The following is a 14,199-nucleotide window of genomic DNA, read 5'->3' as shown; positions in this document are numbered from 1 at the left end:
ACTCTCAAGCTTGGTACATCCTATGTGACAGTACTCAACACCTTCAAAGCATCGGCAACCCCCTCTTCTAGCTCTAAATCTCGTAAGTATCTCCAGTCCTTCGAGAACACGACCCAAATTTCTGACGAGCCGCTCGAGACTAGATTTCCAAATAATCTGCATACACTTCTTTTCGCCTTCCGACAATGGATCCATTCTCTTCTCAACATTTTCCACCCCTGTCGATCTGCGATAGAAGCGAACGATATGGCAGACATCTGATCAGGTGCGATCCGGGAGCAGCTGTGTAATAGGGATGCTCCATGGATGATTCGCAGCACCTACAATCATACTAACAATCTATATGACAAGTCTCAGACAACGTTAACTATCCTAGCTTTGGACGATCGGTTTTCACTCGATTTTCACCGCCAACTATTTGTTCAATTTTGTCCAGCGGTGTTCCTCATAGACTTCGTTCTCGCGGAAACATTCGAATTCCTACGACACTACAGTAACTTAAAGCTGCCTACAAAAGTTGAAAATCTCTGAGGAACAAAAAATCCTTCCGTTATACGAAACCTACTTTGTGGTGGCAGGGATTGATAGCCCGTCATCGGCATGTATGCCGCTTCACTCCTATCACCACCGTGGATCTAGAGGTTGCGGTAACCTCACATGCATTCATTTGATATATTCCTTGGAGCCATGTACATAGTCTCTGGCACAATGCATGGCCAATCGCGCGCACGGTCACTGTCGATCTGCTGACTCCGAATAATACTTTCCATCTTGGCAGTCCTTCTCATTGCCTTATGACGTTCTGACTTTGCAAGCAACTCTTGGCTCAGTGAGTTCATGATTGGATCACCATACTCATAACTCAGTACTTTCATGAGGAAATGGTCAACTGCAAAATGGTCAGACGGCACAATATGATGATATGCGAGATATACATCTGCAATATGAACAGGCCCACTTGCCACAAGAAAAGCCACGCGCCTGCGGAGGCAATCGAGCACACTATTACAAGACTTTTGCGGCGATCTCTTGTTCAGCGAAGGACGACAATCAACAGGAAGGTGCGTGATGGACTCCATAAGATCATGGTTCGATAGGCGTAAGGGAGTCGGGGATGGATTTGGATGTCGACTACCTTACGAAACCTACTTTGTGGTGGCGGGAATCGATAGCCCGTCATCAGCATTAATGCCGCTTCATTCCTATCACCACGTGGATCTACTAAGGGTTGCGGTAACCTCATGTGCATTCAGTTGATATATTCTAGATTGCTTATCCGTGGACTATGTGATTCTAGCTATGCAAATCTGCCAGCCACAACCATTCAGGCTGACAGTGGACCTACTGAGCCTGAGCTTCCAAAAAGCACGTTTTATGGGATATATAATCAAGCTGTTGACTCTTAGAATTATCAATTGGGATCCCTCGACGCATCCTAGATTACCTAGCAAGAGGCATGCGTTTTTCATTCATTCTTGCTGCTGCTGCTGCTTTGACGACATCTATGTCCGTCAGTGCCAACATCGCCCGCTTTCCTCCTCCTCCTCCCCCGAATTGCCTCGCAGATACCATGTTGTGCGGCAAGGACCAGGTTGACAAAAAACGCCCAATGGAATGCTGCCCCAAATATGCTTGCGTTTTGGATGTGAGTATTCATCGGCTTTGAATCCGGGATTCAACTTCATGACTTACCCCTTGCGCCTTCTATCAATAGATATAAGCTATTATATTGCCTGTTCTAGTCATCAAATTCGAGTTCACAAGGAGGATAAGTCAGATGACGCACCTGAATGGTCATAGCAGGGTATGAGGTCCCCAAAACTCGGCAGTGAACCCGGCCGATCTGGATAATTTTGATTTTCTGTCTCGTTGGGATAGAAATAGTTGAATATATGCTTGATTAATTCCTAAAGGATGGTTATAAGAAGTGCACTCCGTATTTCAAAGGACTCACAAAGGTCATGATACGATTTACAAAAGCGCGATAAGGGTTTTTTTTCTCTAGGCCATAGGAGACAAAACATAAAATATTTTCATTGCTGTCTATGGACAATTACAGTGTACCGATGCGGCATGAATGAAGTTTGACAGTGACGCGCATGTGACGCGACACTGACGCGGCATGAATAAAGTTTGACGCGGCAGGGACGAGATTTGACGCGGCACTGATAGTGGGCCTTGACGCGGCATAGAGTGTGAATATTGATATCAGTACAGAGAGTGCGAAGATGTTTGGGAGAACTTGTCGTGGTGTGAGTGGTACTCGGCCCAGCCTAAACGAGGCTTCTGACATGCCGTGTTGGGGGTTGACACTTGACGTGGTGTTGCAGAGTATAGAGAGTGGATCGAGCTTGACGCAGTGAGACAATACTTGATACTGTGTCTGAAAGCCAACATAGATGAACAAATTAGAGGTAATATGACATTGATACAGGACTGACGTGCAAGATGTATACTAGTAGTGTAAGCACTCACTGAGGACAAGAGCTGTAAATTTAGTGAGAAGTGAATACAACACTATAGAGCCTGTACGCAGGCAGACACTCATCTATTGATTAAGCTTAAGGATAATATTAATGGGAGGATTGAAAGCAAGATTGAAAGATATCTGTACCCAGACTCCTACCCATCGGCAGTGTGTTGAGTCTACATCCGAGTGCCGCCACACAAACCAAATACTAACAACAAAAATTCAAAGACCGCAACTTTGGACTCTAACACACTTGGCCGACTGGCACAAGTTGTTGTGGCGCAAAGGTTGCAACTGTTTGTCCCTCCAAAAAATACCTTCGAAATAGTCGCCTAGTGTTTCATTTAACAGTGTGACCTTCTGTGACACAACACATATCCGAGTCCATTTTAGTTCTTTTGAGTTAACCCTTAAGCATTACGATGTCGGCCCGTGAATTCAAAGTACCAAATTTGAATGATGTGAAGATGATCGTTCACAGTAAATTCGGTATCACCCCCTGTGCTACTTGGCAACTTCAGTCGGCTTTGCATCAGCTTGAGAAGAAGAATGTCTTTACTATTTCTCCAACTGGCTCAGGCAAAACGTTCATGTTCTGGATCCCCCTTCTATTCAACAACAACGGAATTATCCTCATAGTGACACCTCTGAATATTCTTGGTGAGAAAACTCATAACGAAGCAAAAACGCTGGGCTTCCCGGCCTACAATCTTTCTACAGAAAATGCTACCGATGAAGCTTTCAATGTGGGTACATATTATTTGAATCTAGCTGCGCTGATGCTTGTTAATGGGTAGGAGTCTGATCTGTACCCTAGAATTTGTTACAGTGCCGCGTCACGGTCGCGTCACGGCCGCGTCAATTTCACCTGGCCCTACAGTAATTATTAGGCACAATTAATAGCCTGCCTCCGACTCCGACGACACAACTTGAAGTTGCACATGATCTAACACTTTTGAAATGCCATGCAATTTCATTTTCCAAATCCGAGTCTCACGTCCTTTCATCCATCTCCAGGATGAATACAGAGAAGAACGAGCAAGGAGGTTTCTATCAGCAAAGTTCTAAGGGGCTGCTTCCGCACCCTCTAGGTCTAGTTCAAGCCCGGAGGCATTCAAGGGGGCCTGCCTTTCGCAAGTTTCTCGTTTTTGGAAGCTTCACCCTTATCTGTTTTCTACTCTACAAGGCTCACTCTATCTCTTGCTTCCATGGTTTGAAGAAAGACAAGAAGTACCTTGAATCCTATGACAGTTATGTAAAGCGTATCGAGGAGGACTATCTGTGAGTACGAACTTCATGCTGCGCACTGCACATCCGGGTCTTTGTTTATCATGATATGCAGTGCCGTTCCATCCACGGAGTCTGCACTCGCAGCCTCGCGCGACTACGCCACACACCCACATTTAGCTGGCGCAGTGGAAGACTTCCAAGACGCAAAAGATATCCTTGCGCTCTTCCAGTCCGAGTTTGGTATCCCTACGCCTCCTACTGAGCCCATCTACCCAGCAGGCTCCCCTGAGTCCCGCGAGGCAACTCTCGGCACAACCTCTAAGCTTACCAAACCAGCCGCATGGGTTGATATTTATTACCCAATTATGAACACAGGGAATGCGGATGGCATGGCTCTCGAACTGCTTGGTGAGAGCGACCAGCCCATCTGGAAAGCCGACTTACTTGAGGATGGTGACCCTCGTGACGAGACCGCTGCCAAGTACAAGCATTCCGTTCCACCCTTCCACGGCTTCAGTGCTGCTGGAGAGGCTATCGGTCAACTGGTGTACGCCAACTACGGCACCCATGATGACTATAACAAGCTCATTAGCGCCGGAGTTAACCTCACAGGAAAGATCATCCTAGCTCGCTATGGTGCTAATTTACGTGGTCTTAAGGTGAGCTGTGTGGTATATCCAATGACAACGAATTACTTATCTCAGTCAACAAGGTGAAAGGCGCAGCAGAGCGCGGGGTAGCTGGTGTCCTGATTTACTCTGACCCTCGAGACGACGGTAGTGTCACCGTCGAGAACGGATATGAGCCGTACCCCGCTGGTCCTGCCAGAAATCCCACATCAATCCAGCGTGGCACAGTCATGTACCTCTCGATCTACGCTGGTGACCCCACCACGCCAGGCTATCCTGCATATGAGAATGCAACTCGTGCTGAGGCAACTAACATTCCAAACATTCCAAGCTTGCCGCTTTCCTGGGCCAACGCCAAACTTCTTTTTGAAGAGGAGCTCGGTGGTATCCCTGAGGGTATCAAGTTAAACGGAAGAGTTGGAAGCAGAAAAATCAGGATGGTTAATGATGGCATGCGATTACAGTTGCAATCACCAGTCAGATTGTCGCTAAGCATAGTCGTGCAGTGGACAACAAGATCACACCTATCTGGAACACCATGGTTGCAATTCCTGGTCACATCAAAGACGAAGTCGTCCTCCTTGGGTGCCACCGTGATGGTTAGTTTGTGCGAGCTTCTCATGTAGTGTGTACCTTATACTTTGACGTAGCTTGGGTTATGGGCGCCGCAGATCCCACATCGGGCACTGTCTCTCTCCACGAAGTTGTTCGCGGCCTCGGGGCTCTTTACAAGCGTGGATGGAAGCCATTGCGTACCATTGTCATTGCTAGCTGGGATGCTGAAGAGGTCAGTGTGATTATCCATTATCAGCAGCTCTCCTTATCCATAGATGCCACAGTACGGTCTCATTGGAAGCACTGAATGGGGCGAGGATTTTGCCGACTGGATACAGGAGCATGTAGTCTCCTACATCAATGTCGGTATGTTCGTCTGTTTTGTGTCTGTACTGTGTGCTTAAAGTTGACGACAGACGTATCGGTTTCTGGTTCTCGCTGGGAAGCATCTGCTTCCCCTTCTCTGGTCCACCTTATCCAGCATTCCGCCCAAGACGTCCCTCACCCTACTGATGCTCACAAGACCCTATGGGATGCCTATTTTGATGTTGGTCCTTACGAAGGCCCTGTGGATGCCGATTTTGCTCGCATGTGGGATAAAAAAACCTCCAAAGAACCACGAATTGGCCCACTGGGATCAAGAAGCGATTACACAGTCTTCCTGCAGAGACTTGGTGTTCGTCTCTTATCTTATACCCCTGCTGCACACTTTATCAATCATGTCATTGTAGGTTGCCAGCTCCGACCAGAGCTTCGGTGGTACTCTGACAGATGCGCCTTACCACTATCACTCTATCTATGACTCGCAGATGTGGCAAGAGGTGTACGCAGACCCTGGTTTCCATAAGCATGTGTGTTGTCACACGTCATCCTCGCGTTTGCTGATCTCACCTGCGACTAGGTTGCTGTTGCGCAGAATTTGGGTCTGTTGACATTGCGTCTTACAGATTCCATAATCCTCCCTCTTAACACCACTCAGTATGCGCTTGAGCTTGACTCCCACGTCGACATGTGAGTGTCAGAAAATGCAGTCGCATTATATGCCTTGCTAATTCTTTCCAGCGTCATCGAGTCTACTCGCCGCGAAGAGATTCTGCCGGATCTTTTCCCTCTTAGGAGGGCCATTGCATTGCTGCAGGACGCAAGCTTTAAGCTTGACGAGGAGAAAGTTGCTGCCGAAGAGGCTTTTTATAAGGCTTTGAAGAAAGTCAGTCGTGTCCGGAACCCTCGCGTTGTTCGGCGGATCATCCAATGGATCAAGGAGCATCTCGGTATTGGTGCACAGGAGGTCCAAGACTTGAGGTTTGGCGCACTCGAATGGATATCGTCTGTAACAGAGACGAGTATCTCGGAAGCATATATCTGCCGGTCGCGTGGCAAAGGCCCGCTATGCGAATTCATACGGGCAGCTAAGAGAGTCAGAGCCGCCAATCAGAAACTCATGGCGTTTGAACGTGGGTTTCTCTCTGAGGATGGCATTAAGGATAGGGAATGGTATAGACATTTGGGTGTTGCTCCCGGGAAACACCTTGGTAAGCCGCTTTGTGGTATTGTTATGCAGTGTGGTTAATGATTTTTAACAGGGTATGAGCCAACTACACTGCCAGGCCTAACGGAAGCTATTGTCTATGACGAGGATCGCGAACTCGCCGAGTATGAGGTTGGTCGACTGGCCACACTCATTGAGAACCTCGCAGACTTCCTTGAGGTCTAAATCACAGAGTATACTACCGCTTGTAGGCTTCCAGGCGAGCAAACACGAAGTTCAATATGAACCTGCTTTCTTAGACACTATTCAGTGTCAGTCTAGTGAGTCCGAGCGAATTGGTAGCGGCAATCGAAAGATGCATACGTGATTCTCAGCCTTGTCAACCATTCAGACGATGGAGCAGCATATTATGCGGGAAGAAAAATCCCGCGGAAAACGCCCTTTTTGTCGACGCGTAAAATTCAGATCTCAATTGGGGTTTCCGCTGCTCGCATCATCGGAAGCGATCATTGACACGTACGACGAGCCTACTCTTCATCTTGTTGCTTACTATAGTCCATTGACAAACTGACTGGATCAGCTGCATTGCACATTTACTTCTGCACAGAATGAAATGATTCGGACCTCCAAGATGATGGTCTCTGACGGCATGAATGCTTTCCAGGTCCTGAAATGACTTTCCAGTGACATCGGTGAGACTCTTGTACTAATTGTGCTGAACGATAAAGTTATGCGGTTGTAATGATATACATTGAATTGCAAATCCTTGATAGACATATACCAGGACTCGCCTTCGATCGGCTGGAGGCCCTCGTCCTGTGTTCATGGAGTTGCAAAGGTGTAGATGCCATTTCAATGTATTTACAGTAGCAGGTACAATATGTGCACAGTTTTGATCTTCGTTCGCCTCTGAAAATAAGCAGTGTGTCTCTTCGCGTCCTTACTTTCGATAACGCTGTATACAGTTGACTGTGAGCAAAAGGATCTGTTCGCAAATCGAGCACGGTTCGTGCTAGCGTCAGTCCTTGACAATCATTAACTTGGTTGCATATGCGAGTCACAGATGGAACTGTCTTCGATTACTGTCCACCGCGCGATGAATAACTCAGATGGAAAGCAAAGTTGACTCGGACGCAGGGAATGTATTGAATAGTTGGATTTCGACGAATCTGCGATGCAGTGCAATCACGCGTTTCGCACTAATCCCTTCTCTACCGAGAGGTTTCGTTGAATGGCGCAAATGCAGTTTATTCATCGAACCGGACGTGCTGAAAAGGAGACACGCACAACACAGCATGACGCAAAAAACGGATAGAGCCGCGAAAAAGAGAGTGAATTCAACGACGTGGTGGACAACATGCCGGCGGTTATGCGTGCTTAGATACGCGAATGGATGTTAATCATACTGGACTCCGTGACATCCCCAGCACCCGCTTCAGCGTCAAACTGATTCAATTAGATGTTTGTTTCTTTGCCTACCCCAGACGGTCCATGGGTGCTCCATGTTTTCGACAAGACATTATTTTGAAGCGTGTAGGTAATATTATACATCATCTGAGGGCCCCGCCCCAACGGACAATAATCGAAAAAACCATTCCTTTGTCTGTCACCTGCACGACGCGAGTTATCCAAATCCAAATTTTCTGTGCCAACTTGTTGTTGTCCGCGCCGAAAAGTACTGGGCTCTCATCAGTGAGGCTGCAGCTTGTTGCGATGAGCATGTCGGCTGGCTGAGGAAAAGAAGTTTGAACCCGTTCAACATCAAGCACATATTTGACTTGCCCAAAGCTATACAACGAATACCACACTCCACACCAATATTTTCATCACCCGCCACCCCTCGAAAACGTCCCAACAGGCCTCTGGATTGGCGCAATACCAGGTGAAGGCTTCAACGGCGGAAACGAAGACCTAAACCCGCGCGCCGGCTCGAAAGGCGGTGCCTTGCTCGACAAGGTCGACGTCCCAGGCGCGGAACTAGTAGGAAGCATACTACCACCATGCGACGATGTAGAACTCGTTGAATGGGATAATATTGATACATTCGGATGCGACAACGATGAACTTGTAGAATGCGACAACCAAGAACTGGATGCATGACAGCTCGAATATGGATTAGCGGATCCCAGTCCAGGAGGCGCGCCATCCCCGATTCGATATGCTGAGGTCCGTGGCTGATGTCTCCGATACTGAGGAGGGGATACAGGGGGTTGCATCTGCATTGATCTCCCGATGGTCGTATTATACGCCACAGCCGCGTCAGCCTCCGCTTCAGCCTCCTGTATCTCCTTCTCAACCTCATTAAGCGTCTTCTCCAAATCAATCAACACCGTGCCCTCCAACTTCTCCTGTCTCGCATAGAGCCTCTCCAGCCTATGCTCGACGCTCCCAATCTCATTTTTAACACCCTCGATGCGTCTTCTCCTCACTTCCTCCGTTCCCTCGCGTTCCTTACGCACTTTAGCAGCCTCCTTGTTAAGAACTTCACATTCCCCCTCCTTCTCGCGTACTTGTTTCTTCAAAGAAGGGTTAGAGCCTTCAAGTTCACTTCTCACCCTCTCAGCATCCTCTTTCCCCTCATTAGCCCTCCTAACAGCATCCTCAAGCGCCCTGATGCGCTGTCTCGCCTTACTCTCAGCAGCACTGGCTTTTTCAGAAGCCCGATTTAGAGCTTCAATCTCATTTTTGAGCACAGAGTCTGCTTTTTGACTGTCTCTGCGTGTAGATTTGAGGGTGGTGGTCAGCTCGGAGATGTGCGTTTGGAGGGACGCGAGAGTAGATTGCAGTTTGGGGAGACGATCTTCTTGGGTGGGTGTTGTGGAGCGAGATGTGGAGCGCGCTTGGGGATGGGTGAGGGGGACTGGATCAGTTGCTGCGGTTGATATTGATAGGCTTTGGGATGATGATGATGCGGAGGAGGACGAGGATGAGGGTGGGAGGAGGAAACTAGTACTTGTCCCTTCATCCAACCTTCCATTCTCAATCGCACCTTCCGCTTCTACGTGCAAACCGAACAAAACTCATAAGTCCCCGTACCATCACCAATTAGATCAAAGTACACACACACCTTCAGTGACAACTTGCCTCCTAATAGAACTTGCCAATCCACCTTGTACAAGTCCCAGATCAATATCATACTGCCGTCCAGGCATGAGCCCGTATATTATTATAACAGCCTCGTCTGCGGGCTCGAGGAGGCGTATGAGGACGCGCTGCCATGGGGACCCGTTGACAGATACTGAGAGACCTGCTGAGAGTGCTTCGGAGATAATTCCTCTGGCAGAGTCTCCTATGCTGTCCCCTTCTGTTTCTCCTCCTAGTTCCTCGTCGACTCCTACTTCTAGTTCTGTTTCTAGTTCTCGTTCCATGTCTGCGTCGGTGACTGGGTTTGCATTCGTGTTTGTCGTTGCGGGTATCGATGATTCATGATCTACGTTCGAAACAGATTCAGACAGTGGAGAGAGAGTTGAGGAGAGAATAAAAGTCGCTGATACAGATGTGATTTCACGGACCGAGAGGATGAGGTGAGGCGTCCAGGGACGGATGGAGTGCCATGGGCTTGTGTTTGATGGTTGATCTGTGGTGTTCATCGTCATCTATAGTTCATTCGTTAACTGGTCGTTGCTATTGTTGAGCTGATCGTCGTTGGCAGTGAACTGATTGTTGTCGGACGCGCGTTGGGTCGAGGATAACGAGGTTTTACATAACGACTTTGTTGTCACTGGTTTATAAATTACAATTTTCACTGACTCGCCCTGATCACAAACTGTATACTTCAAACCGACAAAACGTCTAGTGCTGCCTTAAGCTTCTTTCAAGGTCTGACCCAAGCCTAACTATGACAATAAACCTGTCTGGAGACATGGTATCATTCTCACAGGTGCTGGTAGACTTTCAAGGCGTCATGTTTCACAGACATCAGCCTCATAACGGTCACCTTTCTCCTTAATACTAGGCTTGATCTGCCAGCTAATAACAATAATCATAGCTTCAATATTTAGAAGGAACGGGTTTTGCTACTTGATGCTGTCTTTCGAGGTCTGACTATGTTTGTGGTTCCATATGATCACGATGGTATTACAGTCATGGGCAGACCTTGGCGTCATGTTATACAGAACTCAGACACGTCTGTCCTTCGAGTTAGATGTGGCTAGCGTCAACGATTCCAAGACCTACAAATGCTCGCATGCTATAATGCAACACAAGATACTTGGTACGCCGGATCTTGCGCTGGATGACTCCATCACACTCATATCGTTCTTCGCACCGTGACGCAGCTCCATGATACCGACAGTCTGAATCTGGCGAATGCCTTGAATCAACTTTTACTGGGGACGAGCGCTCGAAGAGGGTGTTGAGGGCGAACTGGGCCCTCCAGCTCAATGTCCGAAGGACCCGCGATCGATTCTATCACCGAGTACCGACACATGTTCGGGATTCTGGGATTCACTCAGGTTATCATATGGCGGCATTCTATTACATTGCAGTGTGAGCGCAATTTTAACGTTTTTTCGTCTGCTGAAGTTCCGTTTACGCCAGTACCAATGTTACTGTATTTGGCCAGTTCTGACCTTACTGCGTCTCATCTTTCGGTAGTATTGTGATGTTAAGCTTTGAACCATCTCTGCTGGAACTAATGGCAATGATTACAGTGGCTTCCGAGTCCGCAGGTCGCAGTGTGCATCACGGGACAAGATTCAGGGATTCGATCAACACTTTTCCGTTACTCTACGGGGAACATATCGACTTGTAATCATTGATCGTGCCGATCCAGCGTCCAAATGGTTTTTGAAATCGGTTGCAGATTCCAAATTTGATTACTCATTGAGCTCCTATGCAGTGCACAGCATTTATAAGCTATAGCGATTGCCTAGATTATTGTATTATCTCCATTCAGTGCCGTCAGCCTTCAAAGCTTACCAGATACACACCTGGTGTTTATTGCCCGATATTCGCGATCATCGCGCACCTACCATCATGTATGTTATGATTTCCTGGGTTGACAAGCCAAGGGCTAAACCCTCACATATACATACCTAGATGCATCTCGTCATCTGCTACAAAGATATGATCGCTTACCACGCAAGATCATCGGCCACGCATCGAAACAGAGTTTTGAGCGGCCGGGCCGACGGGTCGTGAAGGATGTCGGCACCATTGCAAGATTGTATCCAACCAGCTCGAGAAACGTCGCATGGAATAAATCAGGCTATAAGTCGACCACTATATAAAGTTGCACTCCAACTCTGCACCAGAAAACGTAGCAATGTCTCGTCTTGAAACAGATCTCCTGGACTCCTTGTCCGCTGAACTATCTCAGCAATTGAAGGATCGCGTAGATCGAGCTTTGCTCGAGTTTATACGACCGAATTCTGCGTCTCAGTTTGCGCAGGAAGCTCCCGAACTGGCTAAATTCCGTGAGGCCATTGCACAGAACGATGCTATAGATGATAGGGAATTCCTACGCATCTTCCGAGAATTCGTACCCACCACAAACTACGAAGCTTACCGGCCATTCATAGCAAAGTTTTTTGTGACCCCTTGCAAGGAAGCCGACGTCAAGGACATGTTCGCCCCAGGACTGCCCTACTTCCTCGCCATGTCCAGTATGACATCTGGCAAATCAGTAAAGATATTTCCAAAATATCGGCCTCCCGCATACCTGTTGCAACATCCTCTTTATCTGGCGCTTCCTCCGTCAGTGGGAATTACCTTATCACCTTCTTCTCTGAGGTATTCGCAAATCTTAACAATAGATTGCGAGAACGGTCAGTCCAAGCAGGTAACAGTCTGCTCGTTGAGCATCGGCTTTCTGCGAATGGCAATGAACTGGGATGTCGAGCATGACAACGAGAGGCTCGACTTATGGCGTAAGCCCGTCGCGTCACTGTCCCTTGTGCATGCTAATTCTTAGCTAACTTCCAGTGCCGGGACAAACAGATCCATATGCGATTTCCTTTGTCAAGAGCTATCGGGCATTCTTCGTTCTAAATGCTCTGTTTGCACTGGCAGACCGTCGGTTGACAATCATTCGTTTCTTCTTCGCCAATGTATTCGTCACCTTTTTGCAGTATATAGAGGATGAGTGGTCTCTACTCATCGACTGCATCGAGAAGGGTGTCATCCCGGATGTCGAAAACCTAGACAATCTGCGAGAACCTTTGGAGGTCAGATGTTATTGTTCGTTACATTCCACTCGGCTCACAAGGTCTCTCAGAAATTGTTCAAGCCAAATCCTCTTCGTGCTGCCGAACTTCGGGAAATAGGTCCTCCTGGAATCCAGGGTTGGGCAGTGCGCGTATGGCCTGACTTGACAAAGTTCGTTGGAATCACTGGAGGTCCTGCTGCTGCCTCTGTTCCCAAGGCATGTCAAGTGCAGAAGGTTACTACCCAACTAACAGTCATTGATACCAGATTACACACGCCCTCGGACCTTCTATCCTCACCCAGTCTCCTGCTTATGGCAGCTCAGAGGGTGGCGTCGCCATAACATACCACAAAGGCGACCCTAACACTGACTACATGGTGGTGTTTGTGGATGTTGTCACCGAGTTTCTGGACGTCCATTCTAACGAGCCTTCGGAGCGCGTACTGTCTGTAGTAAGAAACATTTACTGCGTCTCATTTTCGTCTATACTCATCCCTACCGTAGCATGAACTTGAAGCTGGAGGACATTACGAGCCCGTCTTGACGACTCGCAATGGCTTGTGGAGATACCGGCTTGGGGATGTCGTCACCGTTAAAGGCTTCGCTCCAGATGACGGATTGCCTGTTATCAGTTACCTTCACAGGCGAGAGTGAGTTGCAGCATTATCAAGTTTAGGAGCTGAACTAACTTTCATCCGTTTTTGAAGAGGCGGGATTGTGATGGCATTTGGCACGACGTGCACTGAGTCGCAATTGACGAATGCGATCGTTTCCGCTGCCAATCGATGGATCGGCCAAATTATGGATTTTACCATTGTATGCGACGACCGAGACACTCCCATTACTTATGGGTATTTGGTTGAAATTGGAGGAGTAATAGGTTCGTGCTTACCACGCGAAGAACTGAGCTAAACTAAGCTACACGATGATCGCAGGGAATGACGCGAGAATGGCGACGCAGCAAACCTTTGAACATCTCGTGGCAAACAACGAGTTTCGCACTGCTTTCTGGCAAGGCCGAGCAAGAAAGCCAACTATTCGTCTCTTGGAGAAAGGCACCTTTGCAGAATATCGCAGGCAGAAATGCGATAAAACGAACATCTCGATATCGCAAGTGAAGGTTCCCGTCGTCCTATCCGACCAAAAGTTTAGGGAATGGTTCCTGGAAAGAGTTACAATTGAACTGTAAGAGAGTCTGGTCGACAGTTGTTCATCCCACGCAGTACAAATATCTCCAGCTTTGATCGCTAGACCCTATCTCGTTGAGGAGGGAATGCATGTATGTTGAGACCGCGATCGCAGCACTCACTACATCGATTGCAGACTTGAGTTTATGATGATCCAGGGTCTTTAGCTGATTTATTTTATCCCAGTACCACATTCGCTCACCCTGTTCTGTTTCTCAGGATACCAATGTTCCATGCAGTTGCATACCAATGATACCAAGGACGAACAGAAAAACCGAGTGACCCTTCCTAGACTGTGGCTGACTCGGAGTGTTCATTGGTATATGTATCAGACGGCCTCTGTACTCGCAAAAAGATTATGGTAAGAGTGTCGATCAAAGGCAGCAGCAAATACAAGAATGATGGCCCTGGGGGCCTTTGACATGGCACTATGGAAAGAGAACACAATTGAAATATGACCACAGCATCATGACGGAACGTACCGTGCCGTT

General features: G+C 47.8%; 5 protein-coding genes across 5 annotated transcripts; 3 read left to right on the top strand and 2 right to left on the bottom strand.

The window, feature by feature from the left end:
* Nucleotides 1-2,018: 2,018 nt before the first annotated feature.
* EDB93DRAFT_1137790 (uncharacterized protein) lies at nucleotides 2,019-2,662 on the bottom strand. Its single transcript, XM_041449207.1, has 2 exons — nucleotides 2,442-2,662; nucleotides 2,019-2,383 (listed from the first exon to the last, which is right to left on the bottom strand). The coding sequence occupies exon 2, from the start codon at nucleotides 2,291-2,293 to the stop codon at nucleotides 2,054-2,056; it is 240 nt and encodes a 79-aa protein (XP_041309086.1). The 5' UTR covers nucleotides 2,294-2,383; nucleotides 2,442-2,662; the 3' UTR covers nucleotides 2,019-2,053.
* Nucleotides 2,663-2,892: 230 nt separating this feature from the next.
* On the top strand, nucleotides 2,893-3,689 carry EDB93DRAFT_1273410 (uncharacterized protein; the record flags this gene model as incomplete). The annotated part of the gene is made up of 2 exons (XM_041454368.1): nucleotides 2,893-3,216; nucleotides 3,268-3,689. The coding sequence occupies 2 exons, from the start codon at nucleotides 2,893-2,895 to the stop codon at nucleotides 3,358-3,360; spliced, it is 417 nt and encodes a 138-aa protein (XP_041309085.1). The 3' UTR covers nucleotides 3,361-3,689.
* Nucleotides 3,690-3,801: 112 nt separating this feature from the next.
* On the top strand, nucleotides 3,802-6,598 carry EDB93DRAFT_1082992 (Zn-dependent exopeptidase; the record flags this gene model as incomplete). The annotated part of the gene is made up of 10 exons (XM_041445730.1): nucleotides 3,802-4,359; nucleotides 4,413-4,769; nucleotides 4,823-4,928; nucleotides 4,980-5,116; nucleotides 5,169-5,246; nucleotides 5,291-5,560; nucleotides 5,616-5,735; nucleotides 5,786-5,895; nucleotides 5,947-6,416; nucleotides 6,468-6,598. The coding sequence occupies 10 exons, from the start codon at nucleotides 3,802-3,804 to the stop codon at nucleotides 6,596-6,598; spliced, it is 2,337 nt and encodes a 778-aa protein (XP_041309084.1).
* Nucleotides 6,599-7,718: 1,120 nt separating this feature from the next.
* On the bottom strand, nucleotides 7,719-10,138 carry EDB93DRAFT_1137781 (uncharacterized protein). The gene is made up of 2 exons (XM_041449206.1): nucleotides 9,441-10,138; nucleotides 7,719-9,371 (listed from the first exon to the last, which is right to left on the bottom strand). Exons 1-2 carry the CDS (start codon nucleotides 9,967-9,969, stop codon nucleotides 8,200-8,202), a joined length of 1,701 nt encoding a protein of 566 aa, XP_041309083.1. The 5' UTR covers nucleotides 9,970-10,138; the 3' UTR covers nucleotides 7,719-8,199.
* A 1,168-nt stretch (nucleotides 10,139-11,306) lies between these two features.
* Nucleotides 11,307-13,853, top strand: EDB93DRAFT_256683 (GH3 auxin-responsive promoter). The gene is made up of 8 exons (XM_041455876.1): nucleotides 11,307-11,352; nucleotides 11,414-12,243; nucleotides 12,299-12,540; nucleotides 12,591-12,737; nucleotides 12,788-12,973; nucleotides 13,026-13,171; nucleotides 13,229-13,401; nucleotides 13,457-13,853. The coding sequence occupies exons 2-8, from the start codon at nucleotides 11,640-11,642 to the stop codon at nucleotides 13,708-13,710; spliced, it is 1,752 nt and encodes a 583-aa protein (XP_041309082.1). The 5' UTR covers nucleotides 11,307-11,352; nucleotides 11,414-11,639; the 3' UTR covers nucleotides 13,711-13,853.
* The last annotated feature ends 346 nt before the right edge of the window (nucleotides 13,854-14,199 follow it).

Source organism: Suillus bovinus (assembly GCF_016758785.1).
Source record: "Suillus bovinus strain UH-Sbo-P2 chromosome Unknown EDB93scaffold_18, whole genome shotgun sequence".
NCBI classification, from domain to species: Eukaryota; Fungi; Basidiomycota; class Agaricomycetes; order Boletales; family Suillaceae; genus Suillus; species Suillus bovinus.
Note: the sequence above shows the minus strand (reverse complement) of the source record. Positions and strands in the feature narration are given on the sequence as shown.

Bases quoted from the DNA above. Each gene is read 5' to 3' on its own strand.
- EDB93DRAFT_1137790 (XM_041449207.1), bottom strand. From the start codon at position 2,293: ATGTCAGAAGCCTCGTTTAGGCTGGGCCGAGTACCACTCACACCACGA.
- EDB93DRAFT_1137781 (XM_041449206.1), bottom strand. From the start codon at position 9,969: ATGACGATGAACACCACAGATCAACCATCAAACACAAGCCCATGGCAC. The intron at 9,372-9,440 runs GTGTGTGTGTAC...GTTTGCACGTAG, and splicing joins GAGGCAAGTTGTCACTGAAG to AAGCGGAAGGTGCGATTGAG.
- EDB93DRAFT_256683 (XM_041455876.1), top strand. From the start codon at position 11,640: ATGTCTCGTCTTGAAACAGATCTCCTGGACTCCTTGTCCGCTGAACTA. The intron at 12,541-12,590 runs GTCAGATGTTAT...AAGGTCTCTCAG, and splicing joins ATCTGCGAGAACCTTTGGAG to AAATTGTTCAAGCCAAATCC. The intron at 12,738-12,787 runs GCATGTCAAGTG...CATTGATACCAG, and splicing joins CTGCTGCCTCTGTTCCCAAG to ATTACACACGCCCTCGGACC.